Below are 19,883 nucleotides of genomic sequence, written 5' to 3' on the forward strand. Positions count from 1 at the left end.
TTTGGTTTAATGACTCTAAAAAGTAAAAAGCATTTTGTTTCCTCTGACAAATAGCTTAGTTCATTTGGTGCTCTACAGACAGTTGATATTTCAGAATAACTTTATGGCTGCCTCTTCATCATGCACTATAATTGTAGGTTTGTCTTCCATGCAAGTACAGGAAATTATCTAGGTATTTTTTTTAATACTTGTCATCCTAGAAGACAGAAAGCCTGTGCCTGTCATGCAAAGTCGTCTCTTACACATTGCAGGCAGAACTAGAAAAGTGGAACAATGGACAAATATATATTTTTTTCCCTAAAATTTATGGATCCATGCTTTGTCTGAAAGAGTCATTGATTTGAGAATATTTCATAAATTCAGATTCTTTCAGCTAGATACTTCCTGGACATCCAAAAAAAAAAAAAAAAAAAAAAGCTCCTTACCCCAACACTCTATGAGGAAATAGAGTTTTATTACTTAGGCTTTTCTTTTCCTCCTACTTTGAAGGATCCTTCAGCCAGCCCTCTACCTGGGGTTAACCTGTACTCATCAGCATTTGATGTCTTGAGAAGAGGCTTCTGAGTCTTTCCAGGATCATGAATGTGCATAATTTTTCAGTCTTTTCAAAGCTGGAGAGAGAGCAGAGTTTCAGTATCTTAGGGATTAAGCCACCTGCTAAGATGACATTCAAGAAAGCAACTGTGCATCCTCTAATTGCTATATTGACCTCATGCCAGGGATATGTTTCTGAGTTTTTCCTTGTTTCTCATATAGATGACTTGGCTCTTGTCTGACCATGCCAGATATTCACTTTGGTTTCTTATCCAGATGGTATGAATCTGGACAGAATAGGTGGGTGGGTCATGGTGAGTGACAGAAACCAAACTTGGACTGCTGTAAGCAAGGAGAGGCTTTTCAAAAAAAAAAAAATCTCACAGGACCACCACGCTGCAGAACCATTAGGAACAGTTGGGACTCAGAAACTGCAAGAACAGGGTGCCATCTCCAATAGAATTCCCTCCCTCCTCTTAACGTATTCTCTCTCACTGGAGCCAGCTTTGTTCTGTGAGAGCAAATACGGATGAGGACAGCCTTGTATTCTATGTCTTATATTTTATTTCATAGCTGCTTCAGAAGAGTTCATCCAAACTCTGGCCCTGAGTCTAAAACATCTCTGTAGCCTCCCTGTCCCTGTCAGCCGACCAGCAATGTCACATAAGAACATTGTTGTTTCCGAAAAGAATGACAGGTATAGAGTGATGGTGTTGAAGGAAAGGCATTAAGACCACAGGCAGCCACTCTGTACGGACAGTGCTGGATTTTACAGCTGGCGTCTGTAACCCAGCACTGGAGTTTGCTAGAGCATTCTTCTGCTGAGGCCAACGTTAGAGGCTTGGCCCCTGCATGGATAATGAGCTCGGTTCTGCTCCTCAGCTGGGCTCTCTCTCTGGCTAACCATCTTACAGATGCTTATTCCTGGTCCTACGGGAGACCTGGTGAGAGAAAGTGTGTGGGTGGTGTATCCACAGAAATCCCTCACCACTACTAGCCAAACAACTCAAAGAACAAGTATTTATGTTAGTGAGTTCTTATAATGTGGGATTTCCCTCTCCAGCAATTCTCCTCCTTTGCCAGCTCTCTGAAGCACAGTTTTGGTAACATTCATATGATGGTGCAATCACAGGGCACCATAAGGCTCTGCAGAGAGGCAGCTCTGTGGTCATCCAAGAGAAGACATTTGTCAAATATATGTGCCTTTGGGATCTATTTCTAGCGATTAGCCCTTATTTTTTGTAGCTACTGAAAGCTCTCCAAATTTGGAATCTAAATTTCTGGGTTTGAGTCTCAATTTGACCATTCACAATACTACCTTAGTAACCTTGAGCTAGCCAGTTTCTCTCTGTGAGCCTTAATTCTCACACTTATAAAATAGGACATAATGGTATTGCTATGGAGCAGGACTATGTAAGCTATGAAACAAAACTGAGGTAGTTTTCTTTTACCATCATCGTCATCACCTAGTCCTAAATGACAGTCATATAGTTACTGCCTATCGCTTGGCATGTCTCCTTGCTGTGTCTGAGTGAAAATCAGGGACTTTCTCACAAAAAAGGAAGAAACTTGGGACCGTTGGTAGAAACTTGACCTTTGTTTCCACTACTGTAAGGTTAAGGAGATAAAACTCTCCTTTGTACATTACTGTGTTCTTCATCTTGCATCATTTGGGGAAATTTTTCTTATGGATTAAGGCTTCCTTTGGAGACACCACAGGGGGTAAGTTTTATGCATCCCCTCGGAGATGTTTTTGGACTTCCCTGGTGGCTCAGACAGTAAAGAATCCACCTGCAATGTGAGAGACATGGGTTTGATCCCTGGTTGGGAAGATCTCCTGGAGGAGGGCATGGCAACCCACTCCAGTATTCTTGCCTAGAGAATCCCCATGGACAAAGGAGCCTTGTAGTCCATGGGGTTTCAAAGAGTCAGACACAACTGAGCAACTAAGCACTGAAGATGTTTTAAGAAGAAAGCAGAAAGGAATTTTCATCACTGCTGGAGGTCCCTGTGTGTACTTCTCCCAGAGTGGGTGGAGATTAGTTGTGAAGCACATGCATTGTCTTTGGCCAGGATATCGCTTAGCTGAGAGTTTCTCTTATGGTTCTGGTTCTCAACTGCCCTACCGAGGTAGGGCTGCCTTCAGTAGACATTTGTTGATGTTTAGAGACATTCGTAGTTGTCACAATATGAGGAGAGGAGATAGAGTAGGGGAATCTACAAACATCTAGTGAGTAGAGGCCAGGAATGTTGCTCAGCATCCTACAGTGTAGTCTGGGTCATTAAGATCTTTTTTGTATAGTTCTGTGTATTCTTGCCACCTCTTCTTAATATCTTCTGCTTCTGTTAGGTCCATACTGTTTCTGTCCTTTATGGTGCCCATCTTTGCATGAAATGTTCCCTTGATATCTCTAATTTTCTTGAAGGGATCTCTAGTCTTTCCCAGTCTATTGTTTTCCTCTATTTCTTTGCTTTGATCACTTAGAAAGGCTTTCTTGTCTCTCCTTGCTCTTCTTTGGAATACTGCATTTAGACGGATATATCTTTTTCTCTTTTGCCTTTTGCTTCTCTTCTTTTCTCAGCTATTTTTAGGGCCTCCTCAAACAACCATTTTGCCTCTTTGAATTTCTTTTTCTTGGGGATAGTTTTGATCACCGCCTCCTGTACAATGTTATGAACTTCTGACCATAGTTCTTCAGGCACTCTGTCTGTCAGATCTAATCCCTTGAATCTATTTGTCACTTCCATTGTATAATAGTACAGGATTTGGTTTAGGTTATACCTTAATGGTCTAGTGGTTTTCCCTACTTTCTTCAATTTAAGTCTGAATTTTGCAATAAGGAATTCATGATCTGAGCCACAGACTAGGAGCTCCTAGTCTTGTTTTTGCTGACTGTATAGAGCTTCTCCATCTTTGGCTGCAAAGAATATAATCAATCTGATTTTGGTATTGACCATTTTGGTGATGTCCATGAGGGCCATTTCTTGCATTGTTGAAATAGGGTATTTGCTGTGACCAGTGCTTTTGACTGTGTGGATCACAGCAAACTGTGGACAATTCTTAAAGAGATGGGAATACCAGACCACCTTACCTGCTGTCTGAGAAATCTATATGCAGGTCAAGAAGCAACATTTAGAACCAGGCATGGAACAATGGACTGGTTCCAAATTGGGAAAGGAGTCCATCAAGGCTGTATACTGTCACCCTGTTTATTTAACTTATATGCAGAGTACATCATGTGAAATGCTGGGCTGGATGGAGCTCAAGCTGAAATCAGGATTGACAGGAAAATATCAATAACCTCAGATATAAAGATGATACCACCCTTACAGCAGAAAGCAAAGAGGAACTAAAGAGCCTTTTGATGAAAGTGAAAGAGAAGAGTGAAAAAGCTGGCTTAAAACTCAACATTCAAAAAACTAAGATCATGGCATCTGTCCCATCACTTCATGGCAAATAGATGGGGAAAAGATGGAAACAGTGACAGACTATTTTCTTGGGCTCCAAAATCACTGTAGATGGTGACAGTAGCCATGAAATTAAAAGACGCTTGCTCCTTGGAAGAAAAGCTATGACAAACCTAGATAGCATATTAAAAAGCAGAGACATCACTTTGCTGACAGAGGTCTGTATAGTCAAAGCTATGGTTTTTCCAGGAGTCATTAGGCTAAGTACTGAGGAATTGATGCTTTTGAATTGTGGTGTTGGAGAAGACTTTTGAGAGTCCCTTGAACTGCAGGGAGATCCAACCAGTCAATCCTAAAGGAAATAAGTCCTGAATGTTCATTGGATGGACTGTTGCTGAAGCTGAAGCTCCAGTATTTGACCATCTGATGTGAAGAACTGACTCATTAGAAAGGACCCTGATGCTGGGAAAGATTGAAGGCAGGAAGAGAATGGGATGATAGAGGATGAGATGGTTGGATGGCATCACCAATTTGATGGACATGAGTTTGAGCAAGCTTTGGGAGCTGGTGATGGACAGGGAGGCCTGGCGTGCTGCAGTCAATGGGACTGCAAAGAGTCAGACACGACTGAGTGACTGAACTGACCTGATCCTAAAGCATACTCCCTGAGACATCTGATCTCAGATGTCAATACACCATCGTCTCCTTGGTGTGACATGGTTTGACTGTTGAACTTTCTTTGGTGGGAAAGGAAAGAGGATTTTTAGGCTATGAGTTTATTGTTCATCAGAAGGCATATTTTCAGACTCCTCCATATCTACTAAGATTCTTATGAAACTTAATTGGGAATCCTATTTTAAAATGCAGAAAACACTGTCTTCTTTTTATTAAATACAGAACTACTCGTTCCTCCGTCTCTACTGCTAAGAAGCTGCTTGACCTTGCCCTTCTTCCCATTCTCCTAAGAAATGTTAGGGCTCTGGGGTATGATTTATTATCTGCACACTTAGAAGAAAATCCATGCTCCACTCTGACCTAAGCCAAAAACAACCCAAATGAACAACCAAATTAAAACAAAACAAAACAAAACAAATGGCTGCCTCAAGATGATTCTGAGGTTAACATATGTATGTGATCTCTTTATGACTGCCATTCCTTGGGACAGCAAGATGCTTGTGCTACTTCAGGGACCATCGGAAGGAGCAGAGTCTCTTCTAGAATGCCGTGTCTGCAGTTCTTGGAAAGCACTCAGCCTTTCAAGGCACACTATTTCATTGTTCTGGGAAAACACCAAAAGCCATTGAAGCAGCAATTCACGTTGGTCCACCTTGTCCTCTCCTTAGAGAGAAGGAGCGTGTGTATTGGCTGGTCTCTACATCTGGATTTTTCAAAACTGTGGGCCAAACCCCATGCGTTTCATGAAAGCAAGATAGTTGATTGTAACCAGCATTAAACCAAAGGGAGAAAGGAAGAATGGAAGAGAAAATATGAGTGTATTACACATGGAAAGAATAAGTATTATTTTATGAAGCATTATATAATTATATAATGTATATGCCTCCTGGCTTGTGATGTAAAATCTATTTCCGACTGTAGGCTGTGGCAAAAAAGATTTGAAACTCATTGCTGTTTACGCTTTTACTTCTGTTCTAAGAACTTGGGTCAGATGAAGCCCCACAGCATGTTTTCCCTTACACTGAAGGCCTGAGTTCCCTCCCGCATCCATTCCGGAACCAGTTGCTACTCAGGACAGTGGATAATTTACTTAGACTAATCTCTGTACACTCTCTAGGGCAGGAGAGGGGCCTGGCCTCTTTAGCTGGCATGAACAGAGTATAACTAAGGATATCTCTGTTATCTGGGGAGATTATTATAGGGGAGACACATAGTAGCTGCTGCCTGGGAAGGGCCTCTGGGGCTTCTTCCTGACCCAGGGATCAAACCTGGGTCTCCTGCATTGCAGGTGGATTCTTTACTGTCTGAACCACCAGGAAAGCCTCTGGGGCTAGAAGGTGGCATTCATGCAGGTACAAAGACCAAGGCAGACACTCAATTACAGTAGCTGGGGCTGGGGAGAAGGCGAGGAATCAGTGGTTAAATTAAGTTCTTTGGAGCTCAGAGTAGCAGTGATGTCCCATCACCGACTGTAAACTTGGAACTTTTGAGCACTGACAGGCTTGGTCCAAACTTTTAATAGCCTAGAAAGTCTTGTTTGGTGGTGGTTTAGTCATTAAGTTGTGTCTGACTCTTTGTGACCCCATGGACCCCACCAGGCTCCTCTGTCCATGGGATTTCCCAGGCAAGAATACTAGAGTGGGTTGCTATTTCATTTTCCAGGGGATCTTCCCAACCCAGGGACTGAACCCATATCTCCTGCACTGTAGGTGGATTCTTTACTGCTGAGCCACTGGGAAGCCCATTTAAAGTTTTTTATTTGACATTTTTCCCCGTCTCTGTAGCCTCTCCACTCTCCATTCTAACCCAGACCACTAGGTTCCAGCCATAACAGCCCTTGCTTGAGCTTTTCAAGTATAATGATCTCCTGTTTCCCCCTGGGCCTTCTGCATGTGCCTTTTCCTGTATCTGGGTGTTCTCCCCCCATTGCTTCCTCTGACCTACTCATACTTCACCTCTGAGCTCATATGCCATTTCCGCAGGAAAGTCTTTTTCCCTTTCCTCCCCATAATTGTGATTTATTTAGTGCCTATCTCTTTCATTAAGTTTCACAAAGACAAGCACCATCTTTATCCTGTCCTCCATTGTAATGCCAGTATACACTCAATACATGTTGGTAGATTGTAGATGGGTTCTGGGCTCTGGGGTGGAGCTTAGCCTAAATGGGATCAAGGGGTCCCAGCATAAGGGCTGGGAAGGAAGAAGAGGCAGCTTGTGGTGTTTGGGAACTGGGCTGAGCCTGACACCTGTTTTCTCTTTCCCAACCTCACTCTTCTCCCGCAAATACATTTTGGTCAAGTTGAATTTTGGAGAGGGGAGACTTGTCTCTATGTGAGTAATTTAATATACATTGACTTTTTGTTTTTGAAAAAATAAAATGTTTAGAAATTGATTCCCAGATCAAATCACACCTTTCAGTAATTCATTTAAAAGTAATGGAGAGCCAAACATCAGGTGTAACTCAGTAGATTTTCATAAATCATCATTGTGTGTACATGTGGTTAAATGGATGTCCAGTTACACATACGAGTGCCTGTGGACTCATTCACAGCTCCATGGGCAAGTTCAGCCAATCTGTCCCAATGGGGATGTATTTGTACTCATTTATCCCTGAGTCAAAAAAAAAAAAAAAAAAAAAAGGAAAAAAAATGCTATGATAAACGATTTAAGAAAAAAAAGAAAAATTCATCCCTGAATCATTTATCCCTGAGTCAGGGCTTCCCTGGTAGCTCAGCTGATAAAGAATCCACCAGCAATGGGTTCGATCCCTGGGTTGGGAAGATGCCCTGGAGAAGGAAATGGCAACCTACTTCAGTATTCTGGCCTAGAGAATTCCATGGACTGTAGAGTCCATGGGGTTGCAAAGAGTTGGCCACAACTGAGTGACTTTCACTTTCACTTCATCCCTGAGTCAAGGGTGTTTCTTGGGTACCACTCTTGCGTATTGTTAGGGTAAGGGCGATAGTAGATGGCAACATGAAAGGCAGTTCCTGCCATCAAGGAGCTGGCTTTGAAATGAATTTTGAGGATCCAGCTCATTATCATTCATGGTCAGACTTTTGTTCTAAGATGCAAGAATGGTATGCAATTAAGTGTTAAATGTTGTGCAGGCTTCTGGATGGTCAGCGAAAGGGGAGATTGGTGTGAACTGCAGGGGTATATCACCTTGTGGTTGGCTTTGACTCATAGAGTTTTAGAGCAAGAAGGGGTCCAAGAGGGCTCTCTATCTGACTATCTCATTTTATAGATAAGAAAACAGATTTCTTCTCTTCTTCCTCCATACCACCTATTAAATACATTCTATGAGCAGGCCGTAGTGGACATTATATTGTTTTTTAGTTATCCTATATCCAGCTTTCCCCATGGTCCCGCATCTCCCTTTTGGGAGAATATGTTATTGTATGTGCTCTTTCTAGGGTTCTTTCTCACCCTGAATGTGGTGGAGGACTGTGCCTGCGCAGCCAGATAAAGTGTAAGGGGACATGTGACTTAAGCTCAACCACTTGCTTTTTCCACATGGCTTTTAAGCTAGCAACTTTATGACATTAGTTTTCACTGGTGGATATTAATGTATTGCTAGGAATATCCACAGTGGCTTAGGAATCAGATGTCCTGGACTCTCTGATCTTTGCCCAGTGCTTTAGTTTCCTATTGCTGCTGTAACAAGTTACTGCAAACTTAGTGACTTAAAAAAACATTAATTTTCTTACTCCAGAGGTCAGAAATCTTAGTTCCAGAGGTCAGAAATCCAAAATCATGGATCGGCCCCATCATCTGGGCTGAAATTATGGTATCAGCAGGACTGTGCTCCCATCATAAGCTTTTGGAGAAAATCCATTTCTTTGTCTTTCTGAGCTTCTAGAACTGCACTTCCTGTGCTCTTTGACTGGTAGGCCCTTTTTCCATCTGGCTTCACTCAGCGTATTGCCTTCTTTCTAGTCAAGTCTTCCTGCGCCTCCCTCCTTTTAAAGGCACTTATGATTGCTTTTAGGGTCTACTTAGATAATCCAGAATAATCTTCCCATCTCCAAATCCTTTCATCACATCTGCAAAACCGTCTTGTCATATCAGGTACTATTAACATTCACCACTTTCAGGTATTAAGACCTGGTTGTCTTTGGGAAGCATTATTCAGCCAACAACACAAAGATTTCTGCTTCTCTGTGTTCCCACCCTGATCTTCCAATATTCCTTCAGTTCTGTAGGGTCCTGATATCTTCTCAGTATACTTGTTTGGGATTTGTTTGCTTAAGAAAGCTAACGTTTGTTTCTGTTGCTTACAACCAGGAACCCTACAGGTAAATCAGCACTGTGTGAAGAACTACAAGCAGCCTCTTTTAAACATCAACCTTCTTAGAGAGGCACTGGCCCCATTTTACAGATAAGGAAGCCAAAGCTCAGAGAGACAATTGCATAAGGCCAGACAGCTGGTGTGAGTGAGAGAACTGGTATTTAAAACCAGCCAGTATGACTGGAGAGCATGTGCTCAACTTTCTCAGAATCCTAGTTCAAGTCTCTTTTGATGGTGGACCTTTTCCAAGGACGGGCAGGATTTCATCTGGGCCCTGAAGTCTGGGTCTTATTATTGCAGCAGGGGAGAGATGGCATGAGAAAGTCAGTCTAGGCAAGAGGGAAGCTGGAGAGTAAAAGGTATATCCAAGAGATGCAGAAGAGGAAGGATAGGGTGGGCTTTGATGCCTCATTGGAGGTAAAATAGTAAAAACAGAGGAGCCAACACCCCAGGGAACACTTTTAAGTGAGCAAAGCAACTCATTTCTATTGACTTCCCAAGGAAATGATATCCTGACTCAACTCTGGGTTGGAATCCAACTTAAGATCTGTGCCTTCTGGCCTCCTCCAGGTCTCCCCTTAATAGGGGCTGGATAAATATGAATCCCTTTTGCTACTATTTATCAGTCTTTTTGCCTACATGTGAACAACTTGGCTTTCAAATGCTAATGAGGTTCTCCCTTGGGACTTATATGGTCAGAGCCCAAACCAGGGATTTCTGGAGCTGAGGAGGGAATTCTCTGCCTGGTGCTAACACTCTGCCACTTGTGTTTCTTCTCAGAAGAGAGCTTGAATGTTTGTTTAGGGATGAGGCAAACCTGAAGAAGGACGCTCCACACTTGGTCATTTCACGCCACCACTGAAGTAGGGAGGTACATGAGATGCCTACCTGAATTTGAATTTCAGAGAGGCAGTGAGTCATTTTTAGTGTAATATTTGCACAGCGCTTTGGGGCATTTTAATCCGCCTGCAATACAGGAGACCCTGGTTCGATTCCTGGGTCAGGAAGATCCATTGGAGAAGGGAAAGTCTACCCACTCCAGTATTCTGGCCTGGAGAATTCCATGGACTATATAGTCCATGGGGTCACAAAGAGTTGGACACAACAGAGCAACTTCCACTTCACTTGGAGCACTTTTGGCTATGGGAGACTGAAAGTGAAAATATCAGTCACTCAGTTGTGTCTGACTCTTTGCAACCCTATGGACTGTATGTAGCCCTCCAGCCCTCCAGAATCCTCTGGCCATGGGATTCTCCAGGCAAGAATACTGGAGTGGGTTGCCATTCCTTTCTCTAGGGGATTTTCTCTACCCAGGGACAGAACCCACGTCTCCCTCATTACAGGCAGACTCTTTATCATCTGAGCCACCAGGGAGGGTACAGTGAAATACGCATGTGCAAAGAGACTGCTAGACTTGGATTGACCAGGAGACTGAGACAGACCCCATGGCCACAAGGAAGGCAGGGTTGCAGAAATCTTCCGGTGATGACTTGGGAAGGGGCCTTTGGTTGTAATTGTCCGGAGCATCATTCCATCATCTGCTGCGCTGTGCCACTGGGTGAGGGTCAGACCACACCCTCAGGGTCGAATCAGCCTCCACTCTCTTCTTACCTGCTGACGCCTACAAGTGAAAATGTTCGAGGTAGGGCTGAGCCCTGACATTCATCAGGAAACAGTTTTGGCACATTTATAGCGTGTAGAGCAGTGTGTGTGCTGATGCTGGTCAGGGGTTTGTCTGCTCACTGACTGTCCTCAGCCTTGGAGATCAAGTAGTAATTAAGACTCCCTCTGTGTCCAGAGTTCCCCACCAGGTTCTGCGCTCATGGTGACAAAAGAAGTGAAGAACGCCGTCTCTGCTCCTGAAGAGCGCGCACCTGTGCCTCTTAGGACGGCGGAGAGCTTAGCTTTATTAATTTGGAACTGTCCTCCTCAGGGGCCTCGCTCTGACCTTGTGAAGCACCTGTCCCGTCCTGTCTGTTTGTGTAGATGCTGCGGCGGTCACCACCTAGGGCTCAAGGAGCCTCATACCCTGCTGGTCCCGAGAGTGATGCAGTCAAGCCTGTGTGAGTTAGCAGTGTGTGGCCTTGGAATGAAGGAAGCCAAGTTCTCTGGCTTGCTTGGGGGCCAAACTCTGTGACCTTGGTATTTTTAGCAAAGCACTGGACTACAGAACAGTGGAGCTGCCAGGGACCCAGAAGATGCTGCCGGCATAATGGCAGAGAGGGAAAACTATTAGCTTTGATCTCACAAGAGAACTGACTTTAATGCCTGGTCTTGCCTTTTATTAACAATTTAATTTTCTTCTGAGCCTCAGTTGCCTCCCCTGTGAAATGGAGTAGATAGTAACATCAGGATATTTTGGAGGGTTTAATGAGATAACATATTGGAAAGTGCTTGCAGAGGGTAAGCTCTGTATTGGTCACCGCAGTGTTTCCCATTCTCTTGGTGCTTTGTAAACACCTGTGTTATGACACTCTTTGCAGTGAATTATAGTCAGTACATTTCTGTGTGTCTCCTTCCACTAGACTGAGGGCCAGGACGTTTTTCCTATGATTCACTTTCCTGGAGCCTCTCATGTAGGCCTCCTCTGGATGAGGCTCAGAGTTGAGCTGAGTAACCTTCAGAACTTGGGTTTTGCTAGAAGACAGGTCTTTGAACTTTTGAGTCTTCCTCCCTGGCTCCCTCCATCTCTGGCTCTCCCACTGAGGGCCGGGCCGATCCTATCCTGTGGGGTCTGTTTGAGAGCAGGCATCTTAGCAGTATGTTGGAAGCTTGTCATTAGTCTCTAAAATGCTCGAGGACAGGTTTCCAGTGCTCTCCTGTATGCTCAAACAGGCACGGGTTTGCGTAGCAAACTGGCTCTGATCTCTTCATTGATAACTTCTAGGGTTTCTGTGGTATTTCTGTTCATTTGATCTCAGTTTTAACACGGTTATTGATTTCCTCAGTGCAGTTCAATTCCTAGAGCATTTTTTGAGCATGTTTTCATTGCTAGACCCTGGGCTGGGTGTTGGCCATGTTGAGATGAGGAAGACAGTGTCTCCAGCTCAGGTATTCTGGATCTCAGAGGGGAGGCAAGTGAGAAAACAGACGCTTCCTCTAGGATGTGGTAAGGACAGTGACAGAAGTGGGGACAGAATTTTGTGGGAGTTCAGAGTAGGGCCCTTTTCCTTAGTTATCTTTTGGAGCCCATTGCTGTGTTCCTGACTGACGGATGGGGGAGCCAGATTGTGATCCCTGCCCTCAGGGATGGTTTGAATACTAGGAGAAAGCCAGTGGCAAACGTGCATGAGCCAGAGGTTCAGTTGAAAGCCCTGCTTCACTGGATGAAAGAGAAGGAAGTTTCAAGGGCCGGGGGGCACAGGGCCACGGGTGCACGACCTTGCCTGAAGAATGAAGGGTTTCGGAGGCCTGGGGAGAGGTTGGTTGAGCCAAGGGCTGCACTTGGTAAAGGGGGCCTGGACACATCTCATGGCCGGCTGCTTCTCCCTTTGACATTAGCTTTACTTTTCTCCCCATTCCCATGTCATCTTCCCTGTTTCTCTGATGGTTGCTTCTCCACCAGCTCTTATTTCTTCTCATCGCCTTTCTTGCTTTCACCTCCATGTGTTCTTCGACTGCTCACCGCCCCCATCCTCCCATTCTCCTTTCCCTCTGCCACTTTTTCTTCCTTTCTACACCTGTGCCTTCTTGCCTTTTAATAGTGTTCTTGACTCCCTACCTCCGTGTTCCAACATGTCCCTTGTTTGTCTCAGAGTTGGGGAGGAGACTTTCATTTTCAGTGGCCTTTCTTATGATGTGAAAGAGCATCTCCTGTGTATCTGGGTATCCTGGGAAACAGAATCCTGGTTTCTGAACGGGGCAGATTACTCACTGTGTTTGTAAGGCAGCAAACCAGAGGAAAAGCAGCCTCCGTGTGTGGCCCTCCAAAGACTGAGAGTACAGTGGGCTTTCCCTGTGAGCAGGATCAGGGCAGCATTGACCCCATTTTCATGGGATTCTGATTCTCTGTAACTGTACCCATCCCTGAAGCTTCTCTTTCTCTCCTTTCATTTTTTTAAAATTTCTGTCCTGATTTTCAGTTCTATTTTCCATGTTTCTCCGTGTTCTCTCTCTAGTTTTTTTTTTTTTTCCCCTACTTATTAGAAATTACATCAGTCCCCTGCTTTGTGTCTCTCTTTTGCTTTGGAAGATAGAATCAAAAGCTCCTTATTTTCAGATGAGTTGATGGAAGTTTGGGTTGGAAAAGACAGAGAAAACGTGTGAAGCTTGCCTAGCTCCTAAGACGCTTTCGAGACTAAGCTTTCTTTCTAGTTCTAATTTTGAGACTGGATCAACATAGTTATAGAATCTTAAAAGAAATCTCTATTGGCTATTTAAATAACCTTCAACCCAATGTTGGAACCCTCTTTCCTTCATTAAGAGGGTTCTTCTGCTCTGTCCTTGAATACTTTTAATATTAGGAAGTCATTACCACATAAAGCAGCCCACTTGTTGGCTAGCACTGCCTGTTTCAAAGTTACTACTCATGACTATAATCTGGATCTGTGCCTGTTGATCTCATATGTGCATTCTGAAGGTAATACAATGTAAGCCTTTTGTTCACATATTAAAGGAACTTAAAGGTATCTTCTTCAGTCCTTGAAATAGTTTGGAGAGATTCCACCAAAAATAATTAAATGAAATAAACCATTCTTGTCACCCTTTTACTGTATAGAAAAGTCAGTTTTCTGAATGACTCATTCCCCAGTAGTTCCATATAGCTGAAATTGTCCTGGAAGTTGTAAGGAAGAAAAAGAACTATCCTATACAAGGAACACTAAAATTAGACAAAATTGTAAAAGCAATATTAGTAACATTTGTACTAGATATAATGTCTAGTTTGTTAGATATAATGTATACTTTGCACATTATAGTTTAGAGAAAGTGAAAGTGAAGTCGCTCAGTTGTGTCCGATTCTTTGTGACCCCACAGATTGTAGCCTACCAGGCTTCTCCGTCCATGGGATTTTCCAGGCAAGAGTACTGGAGTGGGGTGCCATTTCCTTCTCCAGGGGATCTTCCCGACCCAGGGATTGAACCCAGGTCTCCTGCATTGTAGGCAGACGCATTTACTGTCTGAGCCACCAGGGAAGATTCTTAGTTTAGAGAACACTCATAATATTCCATGCCATTTATTTTTGTAAGTAGGCCATGAACTCCCCTAGTTTGTAGATGAGGGTAGTGAGGCTCATAGAGATTGACTGGCCTCAGGGCACCCAGTTCTCAAGTGCATGAGTCAGGACTGAATCCCAGTTCTTCTGATTCTTAGTCTTCTGCTGTGTCTGTCATGAATACTTAAGTGTCTTTGTCTCTCCAAAGTACCTGCAATGTCATGGGATTATATGAAATAAATTGTCTCCTCAAGACAAGGTACTTGGTGTACACAATCTAACAGGATTGTTATGGATTTTTGTTTTGTGTGTGTCTGTTTCTGCATATGGCTGTGGAAGTAGAAAAGTGGAAACAAAGAAAGCAAATTCAGCTCAGGCAGTGATTTGGGAGCAATTATAAAAATACTCTATGGGGACCAGTGACGCTAAGTATAAGCATCAGTATGATTGATTTTGTTTGGAAAAAATTCTAAGTGTCAAGGTAAAGAAGAATGAGTTACTCCTTTACTGCAGTTAATCAAGAGAAATTTCCCGAAGGAGATAGGAAACAGGGAAATCTAAAAAAAATTTAAATAAAAAATGTGAGGGCTTTGATAGATTGGAAAGTTGCTGTTATTCAGTCGCTAAGTCGTGTCTGACTCTTTGCAGCCCCATGGACTGCAGCACACCAGGCTTCTCTGTCCTCTGCTATCTCCCAGAGTTTGCTCAGATTCATGTTCATTGAGTCGGTGATGCTATCTAACCATCTCATCCTGTGCTGCCCCCTTCTCCTTTTGCCTTCAGTCTTTCCCAGCATCAGGGTCTGGAAAGAGGGGAAAGTAATTGGTAAGAGTCAGAGGAGGGTTGGGAACATGGTTTGGGGGCAAGAATGAGACAGATGCTGGGGACCTCGTGTTTTACTAATGACTTGAAACTAAGATTCCAATGTGATGATCAGTTTTCCTCCTTTGCAGAGTGAAACCCTGATGCAACTAAATTTAATCTTGCTTGGAATCACTGGTGATTCACTCAAGCTCAGGTGCGCCCACACGCAGCTGGCATCAGCTCTGTGTGCTTTCCAGGCTGATCCTTCTCTAACCCAGCTTCCCCCACATTGAGCTAGGGGAGAAAGCCAGACTGTGGTAACCTTGACCCTCTGTGTCTCTATCTGCAGCATCCTGGCTACTGCGGGAACCCACTTCAACACCCATGTGGACCTGAGGACCCTCCGGGCCGTGCGTGTCCTGAGGCCCCTGAAGCTCGTGTCGGGGATACCTAGTGAGCATCCATCTTTCCTCTTTCTCCTCTGCTAAGAACTTTACTGTTGTGTCCTCAACCAGATCCAGGGATAAGCAAGAAGTAATTTCCCCAGAGAGGAAGCCCCTGCAGTAATAAATAGAGGACCTGCAGCAATCTGGCATTATCTTCCATTTTAAAATTTAGCAAATTTTTTCACATTTAAAAGATAATGAAAGATCTTTACAGAAAATGTGGAAAGGAAACAATACAAAATTGAAAATGAAGAGTACCCATTATCCTGTCACTCAGAAATCAATTTTGTTAACATTTTAGCATATTTTTTCATTCATTTTTTTTCCTGTGCATTTTAATATATGTGGGCTCATACTGTATTTTTGATTTTGGATCCCATCATGCACATTTGACTTTCCTGACACTAATAATTCTTCAAAAATATGACTTTGAAATCTGTCTTATATTCTTTCTTATACCATCCATGACTTGGGTAGTCCTTTCTGCGTTACTATTCATTTAGGGTATTTCCAGCTTTTCTTTTTCTTTATTTTTTATCCTAAAAAAAGAAATAGCTTGGTAACAAACATCTTTTGACTTAAATATTATTCAGATCTCTAATTATTTTCTTAGACTAGAATCCTAGAAGTGCAAGTTTTGGGTCCAAGGATACAGTATTTTATGAATAGTGGTTGTACTAATTGTGCTTCCAGGACAATGAATGGGAGAGCTGGGTCTGAGATAAGAGTCATGGGGAAGATGAACTTTGTTCTTCCAGACTTACAACCTAGTAAGACAAGGCCTAATTCCCTTTGGGAAAGAAACACATTCTAGTAGGTTTCATCTCTAAGAAGAATCCAGAAGACAATGTGGGTGAAACGAATAAGGGAAGGGTAATAGGCATGTATGTGATCAGGGAATAAGTGAAGAGAAGCAAGGGGTTGATTCCTCAGGGGAGGGGTGATGGCAGTCTTTGGCTTGATGTGTCTTGGTTATCCCTTGGTGAATCATTTTCTCATCTCAGGACCAGTGGTCCTTTTTCCTCAAAGACTTGGCCCTTTCTCCTAGGAGAGGGTACACAGCCTGCCCTGTCAGGGGGTGCTAAGTGAGGGCTCTGTTCATCATTCTTTTTCTTTCCTTCCAGGCCTACAGATTGTGTTGAAATCCATCATGAAGGCCATGGTGCCTCTCCTGCAGATTGGCCTTCTGCTCTTCTTTGCCATCCTGATGTTTGCTATCATCGGCTTGGAGTTCTACAGTGGGAAGTTGCACCGAGCGTGCTTCATGAACAATTCAGGTAGGCTCACTATTTTCTGGCTTCTCCTCCTTCCCTTCCTCTCTCCTATGGTCATGGGGGTCATTTCAGGGCATTTGGAGGCTAATTGGAAAACAAAGTGTGTCCTATCTCAACCCTAGAATTAGAAGCAGAGGCTTCCTAGTCATCAGCTTTATGAGGTACAACCAGCCTAAAGATCCCCGTTGCACACTGATATTGCAAAGCAAATAACTTCTTAGGTTTATAGTCTGTTTCAAATAGAAGGTCTCAGCTGCCCCATTCCTTGGTAGAAGGCTATCAGAAGGCATGTCAAAAACCATTTGCCTGAAAAATTACCCTTTGTACAGGGTAATTGTACTCTTTGGCCCACAGCCAGAAAGACCTCAGGAGTCTGAAGTCAGACCTGGGGCCCTCCAGATCTTGGGGACATTTTCCCTCCATGCTCAAGCTCATGACATTCCCCCCTTCTGCTGTCATCCATGCATAGTATGGAAGAATTGAGGGAGTTCTGAGCATGACTTGGCAGTGGTTAAATGAGCGAGGTATACCGCCGAAGAATTGATGCTTTTGAACTGTGGTGTTGGAGAAGACTCTTGAGAGTCCCTTGGACTGCAAGGAGATCCAACCAGTCCATCCTAAAGGAGATCAGTCCTGGGTGTTCATTGGAAGGACTGATGCTAAAGCTGAAACTCCAGTACTTTGGCCACCTCATGTGAAGAGTTGACTCACTGGAAAAGACCCTGATGCTGGGAGGGATTGGGGGCAGGAGGAGAAGGGGACAACAGAGGATGAGATGGTGGATGGCATCCCCTACTTGATGGACATGAGATTGAATGAACTCTGGGAGTTGGTGATGGACATGGAGGCCTGGCGTGCTGCAATTCATGGGGTCGCAAAGAGTCGGACACGACTGAGTGACTGAACTGACTGAGGGACTGAACTGACTGAATTGACTGAAGAGATCTCACATTCTTGTCTCTGTATCTTGTTTGTTCAAGTTGAGTAGAGTGCTTTAGGAGGAAGGATGAAGGGGAGAGGTGGAATGAGCCCAATCAGGCATGATGTTTTTATGAAAAGAATCTTTAAAGGACACAGTCCATGTTGGATTTGTTTTAATTTTTGTCTTATTCCAAATGAGGAATTTAGGCCAAAAAAATGAGTTAAGACCCACGAAAGGGACTGTAGTTTATAATTGTTCCCAGGGAACCCCAAAACAACTGAGGGGCTATCCTGAAGTCTAAAGATAGAAAATCAGTTAAGATTCTGCCTTCAGCTCAGACCTTTCTGGGTGATACCCAGTCCTGTAAATTCCTGTGGGGCTCAGGAGATGGTAGAAGATGTGACCTGCAGAAAGTAGGGGTGGGGGACGTGTGGAGGAGGCTTCATTTTCAGAGCAGGTTGGGAAACACTGGGTTGAACACATTACAGCTTGTGAGCTATGAGGTGTAGCGATGCCAGAGATGGGTAGGAAGTGGTGACAGAGAGGATAAACCTTCTTGTGGGAGATAGAAATGCATGCTTGTGGTCTCCAGGGGTTATTTTCAGCTCATGCGAAGCATCACATGGTTTATCCCCCACCCTCCAAATGTGTCTGCAGGTATTCTAGAAGGATTTGACCCCCCTCACCCATGTGGCGTGCAGGGCTGCCCAGCTGGTTATGAATGCCGGGACTGGATCGGCCCCAATGATGGGATCACCCAGTTTGATAACATCCTTTTTGCCGTGCTGACCGTCTTCCAGTGTATCACCATGGAAGGGTGGACCACCGTGCTGTACAATGTGAGTAGAGCTGGCGAGGGGCCCGAGCAGAAGGGAAGGATCGTGGAATTAGGCTCCTGGCTTGGTTGGGGTTGGTCAGCCGGGGGAAAGGGAAGATTGGAAATGTGTATGGGGGTGTGCATGTGTGTGTGTGGACTCAACCATGGTAAGGCTTAGGAGTTTCCATGCCTCTGTTTTTGGCCTCTTGCTAAGCACACAGCTTCTTAATAGAGTTAGGAAATTACATGCCATATTTGGTGGGTGAACAATGCTAGTTAAAGCAGCTCAGCTCAGTCATTATAAAGTATGTTTTGCTACTGGTTTGACGTGGTGGTAGGAGTCTAAGGTAAGTAAGGGGTACCAAGTAAGGGGTACCAAGAGTTACAGATTTCTTGGTTGCTGTCTTTAAAGAACTTACCATTGGTCTGGAAAGATATTCCAGTAGTTCTCAATCTTGGCTGCCCACTGGAATTAGCTGGGAGGGAGCTTTAACAATTTACACTGCCTGGGCTGTACTCCAGATTAAGTAAGTAGGAATAGCCCTAACCCACTCCAGTGTTCTTGCCTGGAGAATCCCAGGGACGGGGGAGCCTGGTGGGCTGCCATCTATGGGGTCGCACAGAGTCGGACACGACTGAAGTGACTTAGCAGCAGCAGCAGCTAGGGGTAAAGACCTGTCATTGATTTTTTTTTTTTTTTTTGAAGCTTCCTAGCTGATTCTAAGGAGAAGCCAATGGCACCCCACTCCAGTACTCTTGCCTGGAAAATCCCATGGACGGAGGAGCCTGGTAGGCTGCAGTCCATGGGGTTGCTAAGAGTCAGACACGACTGAGCGACTTCATTTTCACTTTTCACTTTCATGCATTGGAGAAGGAAACGGCAACCCACTCCAGTGTTCTTGCCTGGAGAATCCCAAGGACGGGGGAGCCTGGTGGGCTGTCATCTCTGGGGTCACACAGAGTTGGACATGACTGAAGCGACTTAGCAGCAGCTGATTCTAATATGTAGTCACTCTCAAGAACCATTGCATTACAGGCATGTAAGAAACGTGCTTAGTTGTAAGATTCACTCGGGATGCTTATTAGAAATTCTGATCACAGGCCCTTTGGAGATTTGATTTCATGTGGTATGGGTGAACCGAGCTACATGTTTTTCACGCGCTTCTGCTGATTCCTATGATCAGCCACACTGGGAAGGAGCTAAGCTGATGCATAAGACAAGGGTGTCTAGCTGCCTGTCTGGGATGTTTGGGGATCCCTGCATGAGGACAGAAGTTAGGGTGACTACTGAAATCTCTTTTACCTCCCAGAGTCTGATCTTAATAAGTTATGAAAGGTATAGTGCAGAGTCTCAGTTCTAAAATGAAAGAGTAGGGAGTTGTGTGGTTTGATGTTTAGGGGAGCCTAGGGAGGCAAAGCAATTTGGGCCAATTGTCTTTGTAAACAGATGCTCATAAAGGTCTGTACTCTCCTGTGCCTCCCAGCCATCCCACCCTAGGGCACATCATTGTCTCACTTGCCCTCCCCTAGGCTTCTTTACCCTAAGGCACCCTCAGATTC

General features: G+C 44.1%; 1 protein-coding gene across 3 annotated transcripts in view; it reads left to right on the plus strand.

The window, feature by feature from the left end:
* The window catches only part of CACNA1E (calcium voltage-gated channel subunit alpha1 E), a 329,991-nt gene that overhangs the window by 84,086 nt on the left and 226,022 nt on the right, over positions 1-19,883 (plus strand). For all 3 annotated transcript variants that reach the window (XM_019976906.2, XM_019976908.2, XM_019976909.2), the window contains exons 4-6: positions 15,214-15,317; positions 16,435-16,587; positions 18,164-18,345. In XM_019976906.2, coding sequence (XP_019832465.2) covers positions 15,214-15,317; positions 16,435-16,587; positions 18,164-18,345 — 439 coding nt within the window. The remainder of the gene's footprint in view (positions 1-15,213; positions 15,318-16,434; positions 16,588-18,163; positions 18,346-19,883) is intronic.

This window comes from Bos indicus, chromosome 16, assembly GCF_029378745.1.
Source record: "Bos indicus isolate NIAB-ARS_2022 breed Sahiwal x Tharparkar chromosome 16, NIAB-ARS_B.indTharparkar_mat_pri_1.0, whole genome shotgun sequence".
NCBI classification, from domain to species: Eukaryota; Metazoa; Chordata; class Mammalia; order Artiodactyla; family Bovidae; genus Bos; species Bos indicus.